The sequence below is a fragment of the Aphelocoma coerulescens genome, chromosome 4 (genome assembly GCF_041296385.1).
Source record: "Aphelocoma coerulescens isolate FSJ_1873_10779 chromosome 4, UR_Acoe_1.0, whole genome shotgun sequence".
Taxonomy (NCBI): Eukaryota; Metazoa; Chordata; class Aves; order Passeriformes; family Corvidae; genus Aphelocoma; species Aphelocoma coerulescens.
In genome coordinates this window covers 10,892,376-10,917,177 of record NC_091017.1, presented here as the reverse complement: position 1 = coordinate 10,917,177, position 24,802 = coordinate 10,892,376, and the positions used below count along the sequence as shown (strand labels likewise).

Here is a 24,802-nt window from a genome sequence, read left to right as displayed (position 1 = left end):
ACGAAAAGCACTAACTGACCAAATAAAGAAACATTATGTCTTTTTTCATATTTCTTTGTTTCATGGTATTCTGTGGTGTATTTCAGGGATTTTTGCTCTCACTTGCAGTGCTCAGAAATTGTAACTCAATAAAAGAAACAAATTCTGTTTGTATTTTAGAAAATCCCATTTGGACTCTCTCAGAATTTAATAAAAGATCTGGGTAGGTTTTGGATACTTATTTCAGTAAACCAGAATTCTCAGCTTGAATGAAATTAATTTGCTTGTGTCTCTGGGGGGTGAGATATATCTGGCCACTAAAATTCACTGACTTTTGTGCAGGGTTTTGCCCATGTAATCCAATTCTGGTTATGTTTGCTTCAAGTGAGTGAATGAAGATTTCTGCTGATACTTTTCCTTTTTTGTTATGACTGCTTTGCAACATGGAAGTTGTAAGACCCACCCTGGTAGCAATTGTTGCTGTCAACATCAGAATCACTGAGTAGTGCTACATTCAGAAACCACAGTACATGTCAGCAAAGCTACAAGAAAGCACCAAAATTAAGGTTCACAATTCTCTGATAGTGAAGTTACAGCATAATCCTACAAGAATAATAACTATGTACTATTGCAGATTAATTTTTTCTCTTTTTTTTTTTTTCACTCTAGCCCTGCTGCCACAGCAGTGATATCATTGGCATTTGGACGCTACATTTTGGAGCCTTTCTTTATGCAGTGTGAAATCCCAGAAGTTGCGATTAAACTTATTACAGCTGTCGGCATCAGTAAGTATCCAATTTTAAATTTCAGGGAGGGGTAAAATTATATCAATTGAAAAAAAAAAATAGCACACTGAGCAGGTAGTTGTTTGATGTAAATTATTAATTACTGTGCATCCAATGCCGGGGGCACCTGTGTGACATTTGGCCTGGGTGTGTGTGTGTTAGTGAACTAACACAGGAGTAAAAAGAACAGCAGATTTTATCAATGGCAGGAAAAATCTATCACCAAGGCTGATTCTGTTGCCACTTGAATTAATGGCCAAACTTTCATAATTTTTGTAGAAGCAATTTCAGTCCATAAGAGATGGTGAGGCAGTGCCAGAGATATGGAAGAATGATTACCTGTTTTTAAGTGCTTTGCACTACCTTGGTTTTAGGAGGCAGTTGAATGCCAAGTATGATGTCATGAAGAAATGTAGTTCTCTTGAGTGCAGACAGGCAACATGAGATCATCTTCCCCAGTCCCACTCTTTCCATCCTGGCAATAATCCTTATTGAGGCACTTGTGGTTCAGGAAGCAGGAACTGAATATTGGGAGCAGAACATACAGCCTGGTGCATGGTTGTTGCCAGCTTGTTGTCCTGTACTTGCTAACTCTGCATTTAGTGTAAAAGGGATCATTTAGGGTTACAGAAAGCCAATATTTGCACTACAAAGAGGGACCACTACCTTGAGAGCAGAGGCTTTTCGGTGTACCTTGGCTGGTGTGGAGGGTGCATGAAATGGGATGGCACAAAAGGTCGTGGGAATGGGACTCTGGAGCTTGTAGCATTAGAGGCTTGTTTCCAGGTCTGTCTGGTCACTGGTGAGGATGCTCCTTGTGGGCACACATTGGAATTCAGCTGTGCTGGGAGGGAGTACAGAGTACACCTGAGTAATTAGTAACAGATTGTTCCTTTCAATTTGCTCAGTGCACATATCAGAAACAAAAAGACTGGAAAAAGGAATTAAGACATGCAAAATGATCAAAGGCCCACAGGAGACCCCCTTCAGTTTTGCACAATAATAGGTTCAGATGACTTTTTCTTTCTTCAGGGTAAGGATTTCAATTGACATTGAAATTTCCAGTCTCCAGGTTATTGTGGCTTTTTGTGGGAGCTCTCTTGATGAGATTTCCGTTCTGCTGGGAGTGTTAAAAAACTCAGTATGTGAATGCATTCCTTTCTAACTTAATTATGCACAAACTATAGGTTTCATAGGAATAATTGAATTAAGAGCTTGAATTTTGGGGTCAATGACTTTTTACAGCTACATCTGTCTAAAACATTTCAGTGCAAGGTAAGAGTGAAACAGATGTTCAGTAACCTTAAGGTCACTGAGACAGAAGGAATGTTAAGTGAGTGAGGACTCCATCAAAGCATTTTGTTAATTGCTTGTGATTCAAGCATAATAGGTGAACAATTTGAAATATATTTTTATTACTTGTAATTTAAGTTAAAATCTGTGTGATAAGCCAGGGCTTGGCAAAATAGTTGAACAAATAAGTAGCATTGCAGGGGAGGTGGAGTTAGGCGGAAATAATCACAGCCTAAAGGGAGAGGGGAGGTCACAGCAGATGCTCAGAGTGCAGAGTGGGTCCATACAGCAGAGTTAGGATGAACTGGTGTTTCACTGAAAGAAGAGATTCTTGTAGAAAACTTGTAGTAGTGAATGGGATGACACTGATAAAAACAGTGATATGTCAGATTGAGGCTTTATTTTTTGCAGTATGCTCTACAGTGGAGTTTCATTTGTAGTAATTCTTAGAACTTCTGCTGCACTTAAGCTCAGGGATCCCAGAGTGTCTGACTGTTATCCTTGTATGGTAATCAGCTGCTGTGGTGGTAATTGTTATGAATGTTTGGTATTGGACATGTAGGCAGAGTGATTGGCAAGATTAAGGTGGTGAGCTGAACAGACACTTTGGAGCCTTGAAGATCTTATGAGCCAATATAATGGTTCAAAAAGTAGTATTTGCTTCCACTTCAAATTTTAAGTTAATCAGAAAGTGAAATAACACGCCTTTTTTCTTACCCATGCCTGGTTCCTTTTCCTTCCTTGCCTGATGAGAGAGTGCTGGTTGTGTATATGTCTTTATTGAACAGGGAAAGGCAGTGGATGCACCACTGAACTCTGTCCTTGGCTGAGACTTTGTTCCATTGTTTTACCTTGTAGTTTCTCACTGTACTAGAAAGGAGAGGGAGAAATTTTGAAAAATCTTCAGGCGATCCCCTGATCCCAAACACAATCAGTGTTATCTAAAAAATTTCTTCCAGATGTTTGTCTAAACTGGTCTTAAAATCTGCAGTGTGGGAGTTTTTAAACCCTCACTAGTATTGTAGCCCAGTTTTTTCTATCCTTGTCACAATACAGCTTTTCTCTTTCCTTTTTTCCCTCCCCACCTGAATCTCCATTGATGCATCTTAAGCCTATTATTAAAAGGTTGACTGAGGTGAATGCAACCAGGATTATGTTGGGGAGTGGCAAGTACTATTGCTTCTCTACTAGCTGCCAAAAAATATTTCTCATAGAGGGGCTACAGCCATTCTGCTCCCCACCACTCCCCGTCTGTGCCACTGCAGTGAAAAAAAATGATGGTGCAGAGGAGATGTAGATCAGATGAGAGTTAAAATGCAACTACTGGACATGGTGACCTTTAAAAATTCCTTGTTCTTTCTTTATTACTTATAGGAAGAGACATATGCTGGGCACAAAATTCCCCTCAAAAAAACCTGTTCAGAGCAATCTTGAACAATCTGTAAAAGCAAATTTTCTATTCTACAATATGCTGCTTTCATTTTTAGTTGCCATTATTATGTTTTTTTTTTTTTTTTAACATGACCCAACCAACCACAATGTCCAAACATTTCAATGTCTCACTAGAGAGAAGGACGCTTGTGTGGATTCTCTTTAGAGATGCCACAGCTTTCTGAACCTCAGAAGCAAAACCTTACTGTTCTTTTCAAACTTAGAAATCTCTTGAATTCACTTGGTGTTTCTTAAGCAAATCTTCATAAGGAGGAAAACCTAGTCAAATACTGTATGTGCAGATCTCAATTTGTCAGTCTGCCATAAACTTTTTCTCAACTCCATTGATTTAACTGTATGTGAAAGAAGAGCAGATATCTCAAAGATTTTTATTACACTATACATTTCATAGACTCATAGAATCATATAATGGTTTAAGTTGGAAAAGATGTTAAAGATCACTCTGTCATGGGGAGGGACATTTTCCACTAGATCAGATTGCTAAAAGCCCAGTCCAACCTGGCCTTGAACACTTCCAGAGGCAGGATATCTAATTACTACAATTTTATGAAAATAAATGGCCAGGTAGAGGAGAGAGAAGCTGGATGTGCCCCAGCACAGGGAAAGACAGATGAAGAAAATGCAAGCAAGAGACTAGCCCTTCTAACTGCCCAATTTGTCCCAGCAGGACAAAATAGCTCTAGGACATAAAGCAAAGGGATGTTTTCCACCTTTGTTCTGATGTTGAAGGTAGTCTTTTTAGGAGAAAGAGTTTAAACTCATTTTTCTCTTGAAGTGAAAGTTGGTAGACCCCTCTATATTTTTTGTTTCTTGCCATGAAAAATATCCTATCACCATGCCTATCATTGCAAAAAAGGCCCTACATTCATATATTGCTTTATTTGTAACTATTAATTCTTTTCCTAGTGGTAAGCTTAAATCTAATGGTAACAGAGAGGGATAAATTGCACTGTGCAAAGGTATCAAACTCTTCTATCAATATGTAGCCTGAATAGGAACTGAGCCTATTCCAAACTTTTCACATGGCCTCTATATCAGAAAGCAGATAAACAGGTTTCAGCCATTATAAACTGTGAGACTGAAAACCAGTTGTCATCTCACATAAGTATTTACATTAAGTCGTGCATTTTGGGCATTTTACACTGCAAAAACATATAATTTCACCCTCTATTATTTTTTTTTTTTTGGGAAGTCTGCCAAAAAACTCAAATACCCCAAACTTTGGCTGTTAGGCTTGAAAACTGAGGTCAGCTGTACAGGTCTATCAGTGCTTGCTGGCAAATGCTCCAGCCCCAAGCTTTATTGGTGTCTGTGTGAGTCTATAATTAGATGCCCTTTTCTTCCCTCATCATGGCAGATGTTGCAGATGCCACTCTCTACGGCTGAAAAATCTTCAGACAAGCAGTTTACATTAAAATATCTCTTGGCTTGCAGGGATATGCTCTCAAATGCTCTTCCAGCTATGCTCTGATAGGTGCTTTTGTGCTTCCTGTGGCTTTTAATTGGCTCACTAGGGTCTGCAAATTGAGGGCATTTTTTGACATTTTTTGAATGCCTTGACCCTAAAAGTCTGACAAGTTATGGGAGGGCAGTTTTCTTGGTCTCCTGCTGAGGCAATGGTACATATACTCTGAAAAGTAGGCCAGGATGTAATGCTCACTGCTGCTTCCCCCATTAGATTTTGTTATCCATCTATAGCTATGTCTATGGGAAGGAAAGAGATTGTGAAAAACATGCTAGGTGTTTCCATTGTGTTTAATTGTTCATGAACCCCATTTTGTCCTCCCTCCACACTCCTCTTGGTTGGGATTAATCTTGTTTTTAGCAAGGTGTTTAGTTTAAGGTAATCTTCTATGCTCCCCATAAAGTCAGTGGAGAAAGAAGAGGAACTTCCTGAAGGTAGACTATCTCATCTGGGATAGACATCTCACAGAGGTATTGTTATCCATCCTCTGGAGCTAGTTGTCTCTTCATTGAGGATGCAGCCACACTTAATGCATGACTTTTAGTTAGAAAAGTTAGAGTTCTCCTTTCTCTGCTCTTTTTCTGAGAAACTGCTGCTTCCTTCTGATCTTTGCTTGTGATCCCTTATCAAAGTGTCTACAATCAGTTTCTCTACATATCTCCAATAGGCCCTATTCTGAAGAGAGGTGTTGACTAATGGCCATAGTCCCAGAATATAATGTCCTTCCTGAATCCTGGCACAGCTGTCATAATCTTTTCTTGCTTTTTAGCAGCTTTCTTCATGACTCCACTTCCCCATTGCCTTTCATTACCCAGTTGCTAACACAACCATTACTATGGTGCTGGTACATGATACTAGTGTAACGCCCACATTTCTAGACAAGTGTCATGCTCATAGAACCATTGAGACTAAATATTTTATTATAAAATTCTACCACTATTATTAGTAGTATATAATAAGCAATAATGTATTTATATTATGTAATAGTATATTATAAAGAAGACTGTAAACTCTTATAGGCTAATAAGTACAATAAAATAAAATTTAAAAAATATAAAACTGGTCTCAAATCTTCTAAGCCCTTCTTAGCACTTAAGTCTCAGCCCTGCAGCCTGAATTACTACTAGTGCAGTCCTCCAACTCTGCACTTACTCTTATGAAGGACCATCAAAGGACATTTGTATCAAGGGACTTTTTATGAGGGCAAGCAGTGATAGGTGTCCTGATTTCAGCTAGGTTAGAGTTAACTTCTTCTCAGTAGCTGTTACAGGGCTGTGTTTTGGATTTGGAATGAGAATGGTGTTGGTAACACACTGATGTTTTGTTTTTTTTCTAAGTCCAGTTTATCCAAAGTAAAGTTTATCACTTTTTCCCTGTTTCATGCTCTGCCAGTGAGGAGGTTCACAAAAGAAACTTGGAGGGAGCATAGCTGGGACAGGTGACCCGAACTGACCAAAGAGATATTCCACACCATAGAACATCATGCCCAGTATATAAACTAGGAGGACTTACATGGAAGGGCATCTGATCTGGGTTTGGGAATGGCAGGGTCTGGTTCTGTTCAGTGGGTGGTGAGCAATTGTCTTGTGCATCACTTGCTTTTTTTCCTTTTTGTTATCATTATTGTTATAATTTACCATTATTACTGTATTTTACATTGTTTTCAATTATTAAACTGTTCTTATCTCTCTTATCAAGTTTTACTTTGATTCTTCTCCCCATTCCAGTGGTGGGTGGGGAGAGAGAGGGGGTAGTTGAACAAGCAGCTGCTGGGTTTAATTTCCATTTGTGCTTAAACCGTGACAATGGGAAAAGGGGAAATGGCTTCAAACTGGAAAAGGACTGGTTTAGATTAGATTTATGGAAGAAATTTTTATGATGTGGGTGGTAAGACACTGGCACAGGTTGTCCAGAGAAGTTGTGGCTGACCCATCCCTGAAGTGTTTGAGGCCATACCATCCAGTGCCATTCTCATATGTGTATCAGGAAGGTGAAACCAATGCATTAGAAAACCTGGAGGAGCTCTCTCTGCTCATGTTACCTACTCTGACCTGTACGGTGACAGACTGATTGCTGCAGTCAACCTGAACTCTGAGTAAGCTGGATATCAAATTGTAGATACTCTTACCCAAAAAACTCCTCCTTGACATTTTCTTGTGCGCTGGTCCATGCCTGGGCTTCACTTTCTGCAGAAGAAAAGTATGATATCCTGAGTCTTCTAGGAAAATTAAAATAAACCACTGCTTGACTATGGCACTAGATTTTTTTATAACTTAAACACTTTTGGTCAAATGAATACTTTAAATATATTTTGCTTAAATGACAGTTGTTAGTCTTGCTGGTAATCAAGCCCCATGAAAAGAAGGGGAGAGTCAAATAGCACTAATATTCATCAGCAACCTAAAGGGTTAAATGAGTCAAGATATGTCAGTGTAGTATTGCAACAATAGAGTAATAAATCAGGGCCCTGGGATTTTCTGGTGCCTGCCAAATAGAGGTACACAAGGAAGTAAAAAAGTGAAGAAAAAGTATTTGGGTCTCAAGTGAAACTTTGCAGAAATCCGAATGACTTCTTTGTGACTTAGAAAAGAGCACTTCAGCTCTGAAATATGGTGAGATACAGAACTGAGTAAAGATTTTGATCTTTAAGATTCTTTTCTGGCGAAAAAATTTTGTTAGGTGATGTTGTGAATATATATCTACTTGTAAATTGCTCATTTGAGAGTGGGACTGTCTCTTTCCCAAATAAAAATTCTAGAAAAATATTTTTTTTCCTGGAATTTTTATTTTATTAAAAATATGTTAAAAATACATTGGGATCCAGATTAGTTGGAATTTTCTCCCTTTTCCATTGAACTCACACTACTTTCAGTTGAAATGAGAAGATTTTAAATATTTTTTAACCTTGCTGGTGAGGAGAAACTGTGTAAAAGACTCGAGATAAATCAGTGGGCTTTTTTTCCAGAAAGCCTGTGCCGTGCCGGAGTTACAATGCTAGCTCCTGCAAACTAGCAAATTGTGCTTTTATGTGTCCTGAGATGTGTGATGTGGCTAACGATTTATGCAAACTGGTGCTCTTGAGAGAGCTTGAATTACAGGAGGATTGAGATGAGGAGCTACTTCATTAGCTCCATATGATGGCAAGAAAGAGAGGAACATACTTGACCATGTTCCCCTGAAGCAGCAGGAGAAAGAGATTTTTTATCTAATAAAATGGCTCCTATTTTCCATTCTTTAGGGAAATTTTTATTTTGTTTTTAATATCTAAACTCCTTTATTGATTCTGTTTAAGTAAACTAGAGTAACTGGCACTAGAATGCCAAGACCTGCCATCCTCCTGTCAGCCAGTGCTGTAGGAAATGCCAGAAGATGCTGTCCCTAATCCAGAAGGAGATGTGAACTGACCAGACAGGATGTAAAAACCCTTCTGACTGATCTCTCCACATGCTAGTGAGGTGCAGACATGGGCTTTGTTTTCAAGAATTAAAAGGTTTCTGTTTCTTCACTGATTCCTAGCAAGGATGGGCACAGTACTTGCACTCTGGCCCTCCTGCATCTCTGGTAGTATGACAAAAACAGGGGAGAAATTGGAAAGGAGGACCAGAAGTAAAGCAGTGACAAATTTATGCATGGCCTAAATGATGGTGAGAAAGTTTAATATGATTATTAATTGTTATTGTTTTATGAAAGATGTAAATCTCTACTCAAAGCAGTGCAGACAAAGAAATCTGGAGTGACAAGGATTGGGCAATTAATTTCTTTCATCCAAAGCAGGGTCCCGTCAGCCCATTGTCTACCAGCAGCTGACAATTCTGGGTTAATGAAGCTGTAATTTGGTGTGATGGATGTCAGGCAGAGAAGGGACAGCTGGATGGTCAGTGCAGTGGATGAGGCATAGGGGCTCAGCTCAACTCTTTGGTGTGGTGCCTTGAAGGGGAATGGGGGAAGTGGGAGGACAACAGCTGGAGAAAGTTATCGGGGTGTATTTCCTTTAATGCATCAGGATCTGTTGTTTTTCTGACTACTATGCTGGCAAAGAATTTTGTGAAAATTTTTTCTTTCTCATTTTTCCCCTCACAGCACTGGTGATGGTCCTGAATAGCACAAGTGTCAGCTGGAGTGCCCGCATTCAGATGTTTCTTACCTTTTGTAAGCTTGTAGCAATTCTGATAATTGTAGTCCCTGGAGTTATCCAGCTAATTAAAGGTATGAGATGAAAAGTAAATGCTTTTAAAGAGCTTTTATCTTTACTCTCTGCAATCTTTCCCCACTTGCCTCCACCACATAATGCTTATAGCAGCAAAATCTCTTAATTAGTCTGTGCTTGCTTAACTGAGGCTCTAAACTGTCATACCATTGATTAGAAGTGGAACTACACTGGGATGACCTGGTATTTCCTTCAGCATGCCAATGAGACTATTCCAATCAAACTTGCTTTTCAAAGGAGCAAATGGACTACTCTACTCTCTAATTTGTCTTTGGTCTGAACTTTGTGAAAGGGACAGGATGGGATTTAAAGACAGTTGGGCATGCACCTCCCCAGAACACATGCTTAGTCCAGGCAGGATGTCTGCTCAAGCTGTGCTAGAGTCCCTAGTCATGGTACATATGTGGTAGAGGGGGCTCACAATTCACAGAATCACAAAATCACATGGTAGTTTAGATTGGAAGGGACCTTAAAGATCACCTAGTTCAAACCCTATGCCATGGGCAGAGATATCTTCCACTAGACCATGTTTCTCAAAGCCTCATCCAAAGCCTCGAACACTTTCAGAGCATCCACAGCTTCTCTAGACAATCTGTTTGAGTGCCTCATCACGGTCACAGGGAAGAATTTTTCCTAACATGCCTCTGATGCCCTCTGTCAGTTTATAGCCATTCCCCCTTGTTCTGTCACTACATACCCTTGTAAAGGCCCTCTTTTCACTGACAGATGCTCAGCTATCTGTAGAGGCTTTTCCATTCCAGCCCTCTGAGCAGCGGATGTGAGATGGTGAGAAGGCCCAGCTCACCCTCCTTATAACAACTACACAGAGCACAAACAGCCATTCAGCACAGAGGGGCAGAGTAGGGAGCAGTCCTGAGTGATTTGGTGGCAGATTTTATCTAAGAAAAACTATCACAGTTTTTGGCTATGTCCCAGGGGATGCTCTTTTCTGATGTTTGCAAACCCTCCCACCCGAGTGAAGAGCACAGTGTTAGTCTGTGCAGTGAGCTCAGTTTCTCAGGGACAGGTGGCTCTCTGTGGTTAGTATAGACTCTGAAATAAAAGTTTTCCTCTGTAATACTCTGCTGATTCACTATTTCTGTTTTCTTGTTTTTCACTTTCTTTCTGGCAATTGCAATGCTGTTTCTTGTTGCACATGATACATGAAATGTGCAAAATTTCTCTCTTTTCATATCCACCTCACTTTTCCTAGACCTTTGGAGCAGGTCAGACCCAGGTTTGGTTGGGGGTTCTTGCCCTGAAGTAGTAGTGTCCCTGATTCCCCACTGGGACCTTCCTCTGGCCGCAGTTTCTCCCTTAACCAAAAATCCTCTCCTTCAATGGGAATTTTGACTGAGGGCTCAGTAAAAACAGAGTAAAGGTTAGAGGATTTGACTCATTGCTAATTTAACTCTGAATGAATGGTTTCTTCCTGCTCTGTATCTGTGGAGGATCATTGCTTCTTGGGAAATTTGGGATATGGTCGGGACATCTTACAAACCATAAAGCACTTTGTAAATGAATAAGAGCATAACAAAAGTCTTGCATATTTGCATTTATAGATAAATAGATAATTTTTACTTGGTGTAATATTAATACAGTATTGACTATCATGGTAGGGAGCTGCTAAACTCATTTTTCACTGGTAGAAATGTTTAAGATTTTGGGTTTATTTATCTTAGGAATGTTGCTTTGCCAGCAAAGTTCCTTCTGATTAAAATGTTGAACAAGTGAAATTTTCATCATCAAAAACTACTGAGCTCATTCTGCTCTTTCATGTTGATGTAAGTCGCTGCTGGAAATGACAGAGCAGTGAGTGTCATCAAGCTCAGAATGCTTTGAAACAAACTAATAGGTAGGATTCTCCTATTGCATGAATGCAGATGCTGCAAAGCCTTTTACAATTGCTGGCAGATTATGGCTGAAAGGATTGGGTCAGAATTTAAGGTCAAGGGCAGAACTTGATGTCAGTGAACTGTTGGGTGATTAAATGTTCCATGATGTGTTTTTATATATATATATATATATATATATATATATATATATATATATATATATATTTTGTTAAGTAGTTATGACCAAAGATCTTATTTTTTAACATTTTTTTGTTGATGTTGCAGGAGAAACACAGCACTTTAAAAATGCCTTTGCAGGGAATGATGCCAGTGTTATGGGATTACCACTTGCTTTCTATTCAGGAATGTATGCCTATTCAGGCTGGTAAGTGGATGAAATTTATACGTATTTATCCTGAAAACAAACACTAACATGCTCTAACAAAGACATTTATTTATATGAAGCAATGAGTAGCACATTCTACATCTTTTGCTAGGGTATCTACATCATACAGCTAGGGTAGTTCTAACCACTGTTCCATATGCTCAGTGGTTATAGTGCAAACAGCTCTACAAAGGAAAGATTTTTCTTTATCACACCACAAGGAAGGAATATTCTTCATTTTTCATTAAATATTTTAATAAAAGGATAAAAGGAGTAATGAAGCTTTAATTTTTTGAAAAAGTCAGTAATTATATTAAAAACAAATCTGTGATTCTGTTACAAAGCTGTATGGCCCTTAGCCTTGCTTTATAAAAGCAGTATTTGACAAGTAAGAAGCAATGAGATTGGTATGGACCACAAAATAGAATAAAAATCTCTAGATTTTTACACTTCTTGCTCTGAGAGATTTGGGCCACACTTAACGAGAAGTACAACTGGCTTCCACAGAAGTCAAGTGCGATTGACTGTGAGGAAGGGTATGAGAATCTATCTTCAGGTATCCTGCTCAGAACTTTCAAGTTCTTTCTCTCTTTCCCCTCCAAAGTATATGGCAGCTGGTTTGAAAGGTGCTGCTGCTTCTCAAATCTGCCTTTACAATTTATTCATGCTCATGAGGGCTCCACATTTTGCAGTGCCAAAGGGCTTTTGCAGCAGCAGCATGGGGGGAAGAAAGCAGACTACAATGCACAGAGTGGGCTTAGTTTGAGATAGCTTTGTCTGCAGGTCTTCCCTTTGCTTTCCATAGCCTCACAGGCAGCCAAGTTCTTTACCTCGCACAAAAGGCGAGAGCTGAAAGATAAGGGGGTTTATTTATTTAATTTGGAGGGACAATGGGCTGAGCATTGGAGTTCTCTGCCTGTCTGTAACTCCCTGGTTGCAGGAGCATTATAAATCTGCACACTGAAGTATGAACAGAACTTTATATATTAAATGGCAGCAGGGGAAGAAACCCAAGAGAGTCCAAAGCCTTTATCTGGGATATATATGAAAGAAAAGAGCCTGGCATTTTGAAGCCTCAAAGAAATGGAACTGATTATGAGGACAATCTCTACTTTCTTCCCCATCTCTCCTATAACTGCCTTTGTCTCTCATATCCATACATGTTATGGTTTCTCACTTTTAAAATATTAGGCTAAGTTTTTGTATGAAAGCAATTTTAAAAGCTCTTTAATATTGTTCAGAGTTTATTTCCTGCAAAATGCTTCATCAAAAATACTGTTATTCTGTTGCTTCTTTCCCATTTTTCACATAACAGTTCAAAGCCTAAAATAAAAATAATGTCTTTTTTTTTTTTCTCTCTTTACACCTTCTGACTTTTATTTCAAGGTCCTTATTTTCCACTTACAAAAGAAATTAGCAGGAAAAAGACCTAATTTGGCTTGTGGTTCTTCCCAGCTCTCTATTTTTCTTTGTCACCAGCTAAAATTCATCACCTCAGAGCACGGAGGAGCAGACCATTAAGTGGAGTGTTAATATCCTTGCACCATCAGTTTCATGGGGCTAAATCAATACAATTAGCTGAATATGAAGGTGTGTTGCAAGTGTTGGTGATGTGTCCTAGGATGCAGGCAGAATTTTATGCACAGCGCACAAGACTGTTAACTTTTAATGATAACAGCTTTGAAGAAAAGAAAGGCAGTATCTCTTCTGTGCGTGGGTTCATCCTGCCAAGAGCAAGTGTAGACTATTGGGTATGTAAAATGCTGGTTGAAAAAGGACAAATGGAGAAAAGAATGCAAGGAAATGTCTTTGCATCAATAAAAGGACTGATGCTGAGCTATCATAGAATGGTTTGGGTTGAAAGGGACCTTAAACATCATTTCATTCCAACCCCCCTGCCATGGGCAGGGATACTTCCCACTACACCAGGTTGCTAAAAGCCCAGTGCAACCTGGCCTTGAACACTTCCAGGGATGGGGCATCCATACCTTCCTTGTGCAACCAGTTCCAGTCCCTCACCACCTCACTGTAAAGACCTTCTTCCATATAGCTAGCCTAAATTATCTTCTGTGCTCTATGCACTAGAAAGTTTAAAACCTAATGCTGAGGTTTTTGCTTAAGGTGACAAAGAATTTCATGCTCAGTCACAAAATCACTGTTTTTAAAAAGCCATGAGCCAGCGTTAACTCATTCTGCTAACCCAGTTCTGCTCCAAGACTTGTGATGGTGCAAAGCTCCCAGACTTTCTGCCAAATCAGTTACCAGTTGTTTATTCACTGCAGCACTGCTGGCTCAGGTGCCATTTATCTTTCTGCACAAGAGCAGAAGGCCAGCATAGGCACTGTATTGACTGCTGTGTTTAATTAGCCAAGATCTGCCTTTGGGCCTGTCTCCGAGCCAGGCACAATTGTGATCCAGCCAGGCACAGACCTAGTACTAATAGATGCAGAACAGAGAGTTCATTGACCTTGAGGCTTACGGTTGCTTTGTATGCAGGGCTGTGCCTGGTGAGCAGTTCCTATGAATTCCCATACAGAGCTGTGTCTTGAATGCTGCTGGAATATGATCAGAGTGCAACCTGTACTGAAGGTTGTGCATGAGCATGCAGAGCTAGCAGCTTGTGTTTGAGATTCTGTGCAACAAACTAGCATGAAAGTGCTTGGTTTGGGAGGGGTTTTTCTAAGGCTTCATTTATTTGTATTGTTAAGAAGCCCTTGCTGAGTACTCTGATGAGACTTTTTGCCAATATAACCTGAAACTGTAAAAGACAACAAGCACAAATGGAATATAAAGTTTGGAGAGTACATGTGTGTGTGTATGTATGGAATTAGGGTAAACCATAACCTGCGTAATATGTCAGGGAAAAAAAAAAAATTTACACACTGACTTTACAGAGTTACTGTCTTTTTTTCCCTGTTTTGCTGTCTTTTCTAGGAATTCCCTTCCTTATGTGGGGATGAGGGAAGGTTAGCTATCACTCTCTCCTTAATCCAAACACGGGCCCGCAAAGTCTACTGTAATTAACAGCAGTGCTTAACTGAAGGCATCCTCTTGATTCTTAGTGAAAGAAATACAGAATAAAAATATAAGAATATAAGAATAAATCTTATAATACGTTTTATAACTATTTTCTAGGTTTTACCTCAATTTTGTTACCGAAGAAGTGGAAAACCCTGAAAAGTATGTACTTAATGTTTTGCTTGACTTTTGGAAAATGATTGTGAAATTTAAAATGTTATCAAAGTAGTGATCTTCAGAAGTTCTGTATGCTGGTCAAACTGCTTGCCTTCCAGCAGATCCGGTATCCATTTGAATTGCAACTGCTTGAAGATTTGCTATTTTTGGTCTGTTGTGACCTTGTTATGTATTCTGCTTTTACGTGCACAGAAAGCACAAAATTAAGTAGATCTCCAGGGCTCTGGTTGTCCCCCTCAGGATCCGAGTAACTGTCAGTGGCTTCTTTCAGTGGAAGTTACTGGTATCCTGTCAGGGAAATCTTGCCCAAGAAACTTATCTGCTGCAATATTTGTCAGTTTTGCTGTGTTTAAATATTAATAAAATACTTAGTTCTACTTGTTTTAGATGTCTCAGAGATGCAGGATCTTGAATACACATCACACAGCATCCAATCCAATTAAACCGAATAGGGGATATGGGTCAAAGCCTGTTTCCAACTGGATATGAACACTCTCTCATCACCTGCCTGTAAAACATGGCAAGAAAAGTTGTTCTGTTAGGGAGAGTTTGATTTGTCCCATCTATTTTGGTAGATATGTTTTGGTATGTGGGGCCAGTAATAAAAAACTATTAACCTTTTCTAAAAATTAGAGAAAATATGCCTTTTCAGATTAATGTTTTCTTTGAGGAAGATTAACTATTTACTTGATAAATTAATGGCTAAATATAATTTTCTGGGGTTTTAAAAATAAGATAGCTGGCTGGGTACCAAATTACTTATTGTTTTAAAATGACCCCCTGCACTGCACACTCAGATAGTACGAACCTGAGACATGTAGGGAAAGAAAATCCCAAGCCATTGATTGGGCGCATGCAGAAAGCTTTTTTTTAATTTCTTCAAAGTCTGAACCAAACCTGGTGCTGTTTCAGAGGCCTGAAAATTGTTATAAGGAAATGGATGATAAAACATGAGGCTGATAGAAAGACTGGCAGATTTCCATTGTTTCAGTGACTTTGAGGTGTGTTGTGTGTTAGCAGGCTCTTTGATGTGATCAGGACATGTAGACTGAGAATTGAGTGATTGGAATCGCAGACCAGACAAATGCAGGTAGAAAATACTGCATTAATATTTATGACTAATCGTTATGACAGATACATATATACAAATGGGTTTTTCACTGGTAGTCTTTAAGTTCTGATAAAACACTGTTTTAGGAGCTGTGCTTTAGTAAAACATGATTCTGGATGTATTTAAAATGTGTAGATGTGGCACTTGGGGACATAGTTTAGTGGTGGACTTGGCAATGATGGTTTAATGGTTGGACTCAATGGTCTTAGAGGTCTTTTCGAACCTGAAGGCTTCTGTGCTTTGTGTCAGTGGAGAGCAGCTGGGTAAAGTTTCCCAGGCCTGGGACACACAATAACTCAAGCTGGATGATCTAGGGTTTAACTACCAAGTATCTGTGCTCTTTATAAAATCATGGGAAGTAGACATTAAAACCAAAAGACAACCTACAAATTTTTTTACTTTTGAAAAGTTGTTGTATGACAGAACGACTTTAAATATGAAACTAAACGAAGGAGTAAAGGGATTCTGGTCCAGGACATCTGCTGCTTCAGGAAATTCTGGAGAGATAGGAGCCAGAGTCTTGGTGGTATGATCAAATTCAGCTAGAAGCAATATAATTTGTAAATTATTGTGTGGTTACCATCTATACTGTGTGATGTTTCTAAACATGCAGATGTCTACACCCTTTGGGACTTTACATACACATCTGTGTCTCTGCAGTTCTCTCAACTGGAATTCTTGGAAATTTTCACTGTAGCTGTTTTGATATATATTGAGGTTTTTTGTCATTTGAGTCAGAAGAGTTCCTATTTTTGAACATTTTTCTCTGCTGCATAGGACAGAAAAGCATAGTTCCTCTTTTTTTTTTTTTTTTTTTTAAGAACTAAGCACCCCTTGAAGCATGATATATCTCAGCTAAGAGAAGTGGTGCTGGTTCAGTTCTGATGTTTTTTTTCCATTGCAGCTGGGATGTCAGGGAAGAAGACTCTGTCTTTTCCCATCTCAGGAGAGCTTCTCTGTTCTCCAGGTTATCCTTGGAGAACTGCTGAAGTTATTTGTGCTGCTAGTGAGGATGTTGTGCTGGAGGGCAAACCACATAACCTGGCTGGTTTAGGGTATTCCAGGATGGCACTGGAAAAACCAGCTCAATATTACATGTGCAATGTTATCATAAGGCTGTTAAAGCTTCCCTTCGTCACTCTTCCTCTTGAGGCTGCACTTTGAGAGGATGAGAAGATGCCCAGTTTTTACAATCTCCATGCAAAGGTATAATACAGAACAGAAGAAGGTGGGATTTTAAAAATTGCTAAAAAGTGGCAGGTGATGCTGGGGCAAATAAATTGTTACTGCCTGTGCTGACAGAGACTGCTGCACCCCCTGTAAATGGGGATTCTGGACTCCCTTGAGCTGAAACAAGCAATTAAATGAAACATTTGGAACATATTTTTTTATCTGGTTGCCACCTGTGAATGGCCCTGTTGGAAAGATGTCCTTCTGAACCAAGGCCTGCTTCACCATTGTTCCCAAAGCTACAGGGCAAGGGAATAGTATGGATTAATCTCAGTGGCAACTGCCTCAGCTCCCACTAAATCCAGTGCAAATGTTAGATGAGCCACTAATTGTCCTGCTGTTGTAGGCATTTATTAGGACACAACTGCTTTTTTTTTTTTTTTTTTACCTTATAATGCTGTCTTTCCTTCTTGCTGTGAGCTTTTTGCCGAAGATTGCACTGAGCAACCTGGTCTAGTGGAAGGTGTCCCTGCCCATGGAGGGAGATTGGAGCTGCAACTTTAAGGTCCCTCCCAACCCAAAATATTCTGTGATTCTACTGTATTGTACTTCTCTGTAGATATGATGTAGCTGATTTTAAACAGGAAGAGGAAAGTGCAGGCTTGAACCACTTAGAGCCTGTAAGAGCTTCAGGTGTGCAATTTGTAATGTTTGTCAATGGTTAGGGATGAAAATTACTTACAGCAAAAGAGGTGACTACAGTGAGGTCTTCTGCCCTGAACCTGCCAAAGTAAATATTTGCCTGAAAATCAGTCACAGTTGTGCATTTCCAGGTGTGTGACAGCTTTGGAAGTAACTGAGGTGAATGACCATCTCCATCCCCATGTGAACCAGCAGGCTGCAAACCCCCAATGAATGTACCAAAGGGCCAGGTTTACAGCAGATGGATGTCAGGAATGCTCTAGCAGAGAGTGGGGATGGGGCTTTGACCAACCTTGTCTAGTGGAAGGTGTACCTACCTATCGCAACAAGATTGGAACAAGATGATCTTTAAGGTCCCTTCCAACCCAAACCATTTTATGGAGGTGGGCCCTAGAATATGTCCTGAAATGCATAGGAAGGTGGAAACATTTGATATTAGACATTAAATTTCCCAGATAGGGATTGCATTTCTTTATGTGATGTATGGCGCCAGGAAAACCTTTTGGAGTATGGCATGTGCCGTTGGGAATGCAGGAGAGAGGCGGGGAAAGGAAGATGCTTGTGCCCTTGCCCAGTCCCCTTTGTGCTCCAAGCAGCTGTTTGTAGAGGCAGGAAGGGCTTCGAAGGCTATGGGAATCTGTGGAGGTGCAGCAGCCTGCCCAGGCACAATAAATTGCAGACTTAGGTCTATAAGTATAGATAAATACTCTGGGCCCGAGGCACTGAGATGCTGAGGCAATATGAAACCCTAGATAGGAAAAGCTGAAACAGAGACTGTGGGAATAAGCGAAGCAGGGAGAAAGCACCCTTTACATTACAGAAGGGAGAACAGAAAGGCTTAAAAAAAAATTTCAAAGTGAATGTCATTATTTTTGAACAGAGTTTTGGAAGTAGTGTTAAATTTTCACTTTGGAAATGCCATTGTTCCTTCTTTTGTGTAAGGACATTATTATAACCCCAATTATCATAAGATGTAAAAGTAGATGTTTCTGTCTCATGCTAAAACCCCTTTTGTTGTCTAATTTTTAAGCCTGAACTCATTTCTTTATTCCTCTTTGTTCAAGTGCTTCTCTCATGCAGCTATTAGTAGGACCTGAAGAAACATGAACTTAATGTTTATTTTAGAAGAAGCTATGGTTGCAGTGTTAATGTACAATTTTTTAAAATAGCCTGAAATAATTTTATTATCAAGAATATGTGGAACAACATTAAAGTACGACAACAAATTTATTTTCCTTTTTTTGAAAATTATGCTTTGCATATACATGCTGGGTGAATAGCAATTTTTGTTTGAAATAAAATACCTAAATAATCCTTGAAGCAGAACTTCACCAAAACAAACTTGTGCAGCCACATCACATGCAGCTTTGATCTTTTTGATTTTCTTGCACTATAAGGATCAGCCTCAAACTGAGGTCTTATTGTATTGCATTGTCTAAATATAGATGAATGAAGAAACAGCCAGGTCTCTGAGAGAGTTTGTCACCTGAAAGTTGACAGGAGCCATGTGGTCTGGAGCAGCAAATTTAGAGGACTAGAAATCATGCATGTTGAACTTTCGGACTCAGTTTTTGTACATAGTCTTTGTTCTCATCTGTATTCTTGAACACCCACTATGTAATCTCAAGAAATAGGCTGATTTTTTTCAATCAAGACCCCAAAAGCAGCTCATGCCCAAAGGGCTTTTCCCTCTTCCCTTCCCAGGCTGAGCAGAGTCCAGGATCAGTGCTATATAGTTCATCAAGAATTTTGGCGGCCTCCAGATAAGATGATAACACAGGAGTGTTTTCACATCATAGCAACATCTTCAGAGCCTTGTCAAAGTCAGGGCCAGATTGTGTCAGATGCTGGCCAAAGAGAATCCCACTTTAACAAAATTGTGCTTCATCCTCACTCTGAGTAGATGATTGGCCTAAATGCTTCAAGTTGTGAAGATTAGGCTTGAATTGGAAGAGAGAGAAAATATTATTTCACTTTAAGGGGAGGGAAACTTAGACTCAAATTCCCTACTTCAAGGCAATCTGAGATCAAGTGGGCAACTAGAGAGAGGTGTCAATTTATAGCTCTTGTTTTACTAAATAATTTTATTTCTTTGGCAGTATAGGTTTTTGTTGGTGTGGTTGAACTTAGGAAATATTTTTCATTTGGTGGACAAAAATAATAGAATTTCAAAGGATGTGGATTCTGAAAGCATTTTACAGCATGGATTACTTTGCAGTTGCAGTTAAATACAGCTGCTATTTGGCATAATCCTTTCTTTTTCTCTCTCTTTTTTTTTCCCCATTTCTTTTCCCCTCTCCCTTATTGAACCACATCATTTGCAAATATTCCATTTCTGTTTGCAAAATAACTTTGGCCCAGCCCAGGCAATCTGTCACTGTTTAAAAAGTTACACAGTGGGAAGAACATATTATTGAGATGTATAGTGTTTGTAAGTGTGATCTCAGATTGATAAATCATGTCTTGTGCTGTTGAAAAACCAAGAAGTGAATTGCTTTGCTATGACCTTCAGGTCTGAGATTAGTCAGTTTCTCTATTAAATTTTTCCAGTGTTCTTCTTACTTCATTCATTCCTTCTTCTCCAAGGCACTGAGAAACAGTAGCTGTATAGCAAGTCACCAGAGCTTGATGTCATCAGACATTTTGTAAAATCAGGATGATATAATCTATTTTTATATTGTTTTTAAATAATGTGAGTATCATGTCTAGCTCATGTCTGCTACCCATTCATTCTAATTACAGAGTCAATTTTGCATCTATGAGGACTGAGTGAGAGAAAAAAGTATTGGGGTGTTTCCTTCAGTCTGTCTGAGCATTATACAGATGCAGATGGATAAGAGGGGAATGGTGGCTAAGATGCTACAACTCTTCCAGCTCCCTTGTTATTTGTAGCCATCTGATTTTTGGCACTTTGCATTAAAATGCAGCCCTCTACCAAGGTCACTCAGAAACTTGAATTGCACTGTTGCTCCTTGTTGATCTAGCTACTGATTAGGGATCAGATTCCTAGTAATAAAAAAAGTAAAAAATATTTTCAATGTTAATTGAGGGGATGCAAGCCTTTGCTATTTCTGCCTCTCTGCTTCTTACATATTATTTTGTTATTTTATAATTTAATGACAAGATTTACTCTGAAGAGGAATATTAATATCAGTAATCTTAGACACCAGAAATGTTTATCTGCCTGGAGTTTGAAAACTTTCTTGTGTCATTGTATTCTACTTATTCCTAAAAGATACATTTGACTCCAATTCATTTTCTTCATGTCAGGCTACAGTGCCAAATATTCAGTGCAGAAATGATAGGATTACATTGTGATATTTTGCCTGAAGATAATCAAAAGAGACAAATGCTAATCTTTCCAGTATTTTGTAAAGTCCATTTGCTCATGTGAATTCATCAGATTACCTTAAAGGGAAAGCCAGGTTGGTTAAGTGAGTATTTGCATTTTTTCCTCTGTATATTATTTGTGTCTTGGTATTTTTTTGTACTTGAATACTTATTCTTCATCATAGTGAGGATACTCTAATTAGCCTCCCCCCCAGCTATTTTTATGTCTCTTTATTAGGAGTTTTATACTTTCTAAATTTTACTGTATCTAGAAGCATTATAGTCTGCTTAAACTCTTTCAGTTATCTGGGAAGCAACTCAGATGATACCTCATCTGAGTTGCTTCCCAGATAACTGAAAGAATTTAATTTAAATTCAACAACAATTTTTACAGTTTATTCATGCCCTCTTTAAGTGATAAAATCATATTTTCAGATTTATAAAATCCTTTAATGGGGAGCTGAAGCTGCCAAATAAAGAAAACAAATTCATTTACTAGCTCAAATGTACTTACACGAAACCAAGCATGGGTTTTGCTATTTGTAAAAAGTATGAAAACCATTTAATTAAGAACATAATTCAGTAGTATTTGTGTGTGTGTGTTCGAGAGGGACAAATAGACAATTACTAGCTCTCAGGGGAGTTGACTCACCAGCATGAGACTGTTCTTAATAAAATGATCTTTCCTTTACTTCTGCTCTCTCACTAAGCTTATTAGCTCCTTACTATTTGCATGCCTCACATCTTCGGCTCATTCATTATTGTTTCTTTTAGAAATTACTAATAATTCATTTCTGAAGCTAAGTATTTCAGTCTTGGATGCGTGTTTTAAATGGATTCAGATTTCTGAAATCGTGGTGTGGGAACTAACTTTTTTCCCTTCATAAATTTCTTTTATTCTTTTTAGTGAAAGGATGTCACTCTTGCTGGAAGTTGGAAATTCTCTTATTAGTGGGACTCGAATATTCTGAGTTGCTTTGCCTCTATTTATATTCTTTTCCCATTCCTAGTTTGGGAGATTTTAGACCAGGCTTTTCAGGGCTGCATCCAACCTGGCCTTGAACACTCCTGAGTTCTGGCTCCAACCTTTCCCCTCTTCACTCTCCATCCCACCCCCCCAGGAGATGTGCCATAAATGCCTTAACCATGACAATCTGTTGGTTCTGGTGACAAAAAATGTGATTGAGTCACATGTGTTACATGCAAATGATTCAAGGGTTGCAACTTGCTTGTGAGCCATAATTGGGGTCTGTCTGTGATAGGATTTGGTGGGGGTCACCAAATCCACAAAATATTTCCAACCAGAGGAAGAAGGGAAACTGTCATGTTAACTGTGTTATCAGCTTGACTTAAAATGGGAAAAGGGTCAGAATGGAATTGGAAATGGTAACCCAAACTAAAATCCAAGTAATTGGTTTCTTTCTGTTTTCATTAACTTCAATTACATTGGACTGGATTTTTGGTTTTGATAATGTGGATAATGTACTATTGTAGTGAAGACAGTTCTTTGGCCCCATAATTTTTGAGAGCTCCAAAACAGTAGCTACCATATATAATATAATTACCTGAGGTTGCAGATTCGGTGCTTCTGTTCTTATTTTCCTTATTCTTGGCCATTGAACACAAATTCCTCCCACCACACCTGGGTGTCCCCTGTCCCACAGGTGCATTGGGTCCTACTTAACAGCAGTGCTGTGTCACAAGAGAAAGGGAATAGAGAGCACAGCTGGAAAGCACACTGTGCTGTGCAGTCTGAGTCTGGAGGGATCCAGATGTATGCAGAAAAACACTGCAAATCCCCTGCCTTGTCTTTGACAGATGCACTTAGTATCTGAGCAGTGCTCTGAATTCACCAGAGCAATAGATGCAGGCAACAGAGGGGCTGGGAACATGACTCACTTCATTAATTCACTTGTCATATGGGTGATCACAGGAAGCAAAGGCTTCAGCAGCAAGGATAACAAAAAGGCTGCAGATTTCATTGGGCATTATTCCTCTTCCTTACCTCTGCAGACAAGCAGAGACAGCCACTGTGTGAGCCTGCTGCTTTCCAGTGGCTGCATTTTTTCCTTATGCATTTAGTTAGGGACTGACCTAAAGCGTGCTGTTACAATCTACGATGTTCAGGGATGTGTACATGACACGCATTCAATGCATATTTTTATTTCTTTTTCCTTTTCCCGTGTGCGGTTGCTTGCTTTTTTTCCTCCTACCCCATTTTTTTGGTGGTTATATCACTGCTGAGTCCTGTGGTGAAATTCTACACCATGAGAGAGATGACCCACAGGTACTGTATCTTTGTCACTGGCAGCTGCTTTCTAAACACCAATTTGGCATTTGAATTGGTTCAGCTGTCTTCAGGTCTTTCTATCTCCTACTTCCACTTTATTATCTTTAAATTTTAATGTAAAAAAAAAAGAAAAAAGATGTTCTGTTTAGAAATTGACTGCAGTGAAGAGCTGCCTGTGGCAGGATTTAACTGATACGCCAGTCAATATATGTAAATCAGAAAAGAGACTGATGTGATCTATAGTGTCTGTAAAGATTTCAAAGATGTACCTTGATCATTAATTAAGACAATAAGGATGTCTTATTAAACTGCAGTTCAGAAAACTAATAATTCACTATTGAATGAAGTCAAGGCAAGGTCACTTGTATGTTCTAACAAGGCCTTCTAGTCAAGGCCTGTTCTAACATTCCTTGTATAAAAGGCTCCTCTGATAAAAGTCGAGCTGAAGGCCATGGAAATATTCAGGACTAGGTAAACCATGACACTAGGCAATGCAGATTTCATACCTAAACTTTGAGGGCACACTAAAGAAACACAGTAGTTGTCTTTTTCTATGTATTTTTCTTATTTTTGTAGACCAAATTATTATTTCATACAGAGTTAACTTATAGCACACACCTGGCATGGGTGTTGGAGAAGAGCGAGTGGGAAAATGGAAGAATAAAAATGAGTGCTATAGATGCACGGTTAGATACAGTATTGCTTTGCTGGGTTTTAGCTGTGGATATGTGTGTTGAAATTAATAGTGTTACCTCTGCTCTTTTTTCCCTAATTGTCTGATATAGAATCTGATTCTAACTCCTTTTATGTCTCAGACGTGTAATAAGGATACCACAAAGACATTAGTCAGAAATCAGGAAGGTAGTCAGCTACCAGAAAAATCAAATCTATTCAGCAAAGACAGGTAGAGGATGGAAGGAAAAAGATAAATTGCAAGGGTAGAGAGTGTAATACCATACTTCTATATACCACGGGTTTAGTAGTGATTCTGTTCTGTTTGTGCCGTTGGGAGGGAGGATGGTAAGGCAGGGTGGGAGTACATGCTGCCTGTGGATTTGTCCCCCCCTAAGGCAGCATCTACATTAAGGCAATATTTCAGAAGCCATTGCTTTGAAATGTTTTTTTTCCATTTATGTAGACTCTGTGGCTGAAGATAAAAGAACCAACTTGAAATGAAAATGACTGAATGAATTCCTTCATAATTCTGGAGACAGCTGACACTTTTTGAAGATTATTTGTTAGAACTATTCAATAGTTCTAAAAATGCATCATTGGGGCAGGATCCTACTGCAGGAGAGATGGGTGGGAGAGGTTCCTGCAAACTCACTGGATGAGTGGACATGCAAATGCCTGGGCTGCTGTGATGCATGTCCTTATTCCTTTTTTTATCCAGGGCCAGTGGAGAAAGGGGGTCTGAGCGAATCTCTTCTGAGGGGATGAGGATTGAGCAAACTAGTCAAGGGGAAGGTGTCCGTACCCATAGCAGAGGGTTGGAACTAGGTGGTCTTTAAGGTCTCTTCCAACCAGAACTACTGTATGATTTCAATCTTTTGATTTTTACAAGTGACTGCTTTCGTTAATTCACTGGGGTCAATGGAAGGTG

At 39.2% G+C, this 24,802-nt stretch overlaps 1 protein-coding gene across 1 annotated transcript in view; it reads left to right on the top strand.

Annotated features, from left to right (window-relative positions):
• Positions 1-24,802, top strand: part of SLC7A11 (solute carrier family 7 member 11) — a 57,675-nt gene that overhangs the window by 6,555 nt on the left and 26,318 nt on the right. The window contains exons 3-6 of the mRNA XM_069012081.1: positions 649-764; positions 9,055-9,180; positions 11,302-11,401; positions 14,537-14,581. Of these exons, the coding sequence (XP_068868182.1) occupies positions 649-764; positions 9,055-9,180; positions 11,302-11,401; positions 14,537-14,581 (387 nt within the window). The remainder of the gene's footprint in view (positions 1-648; positions 765-9,054; positions 9,181-11,301; positions 11,402-14,536; positions 14,582-24,802) is intronic.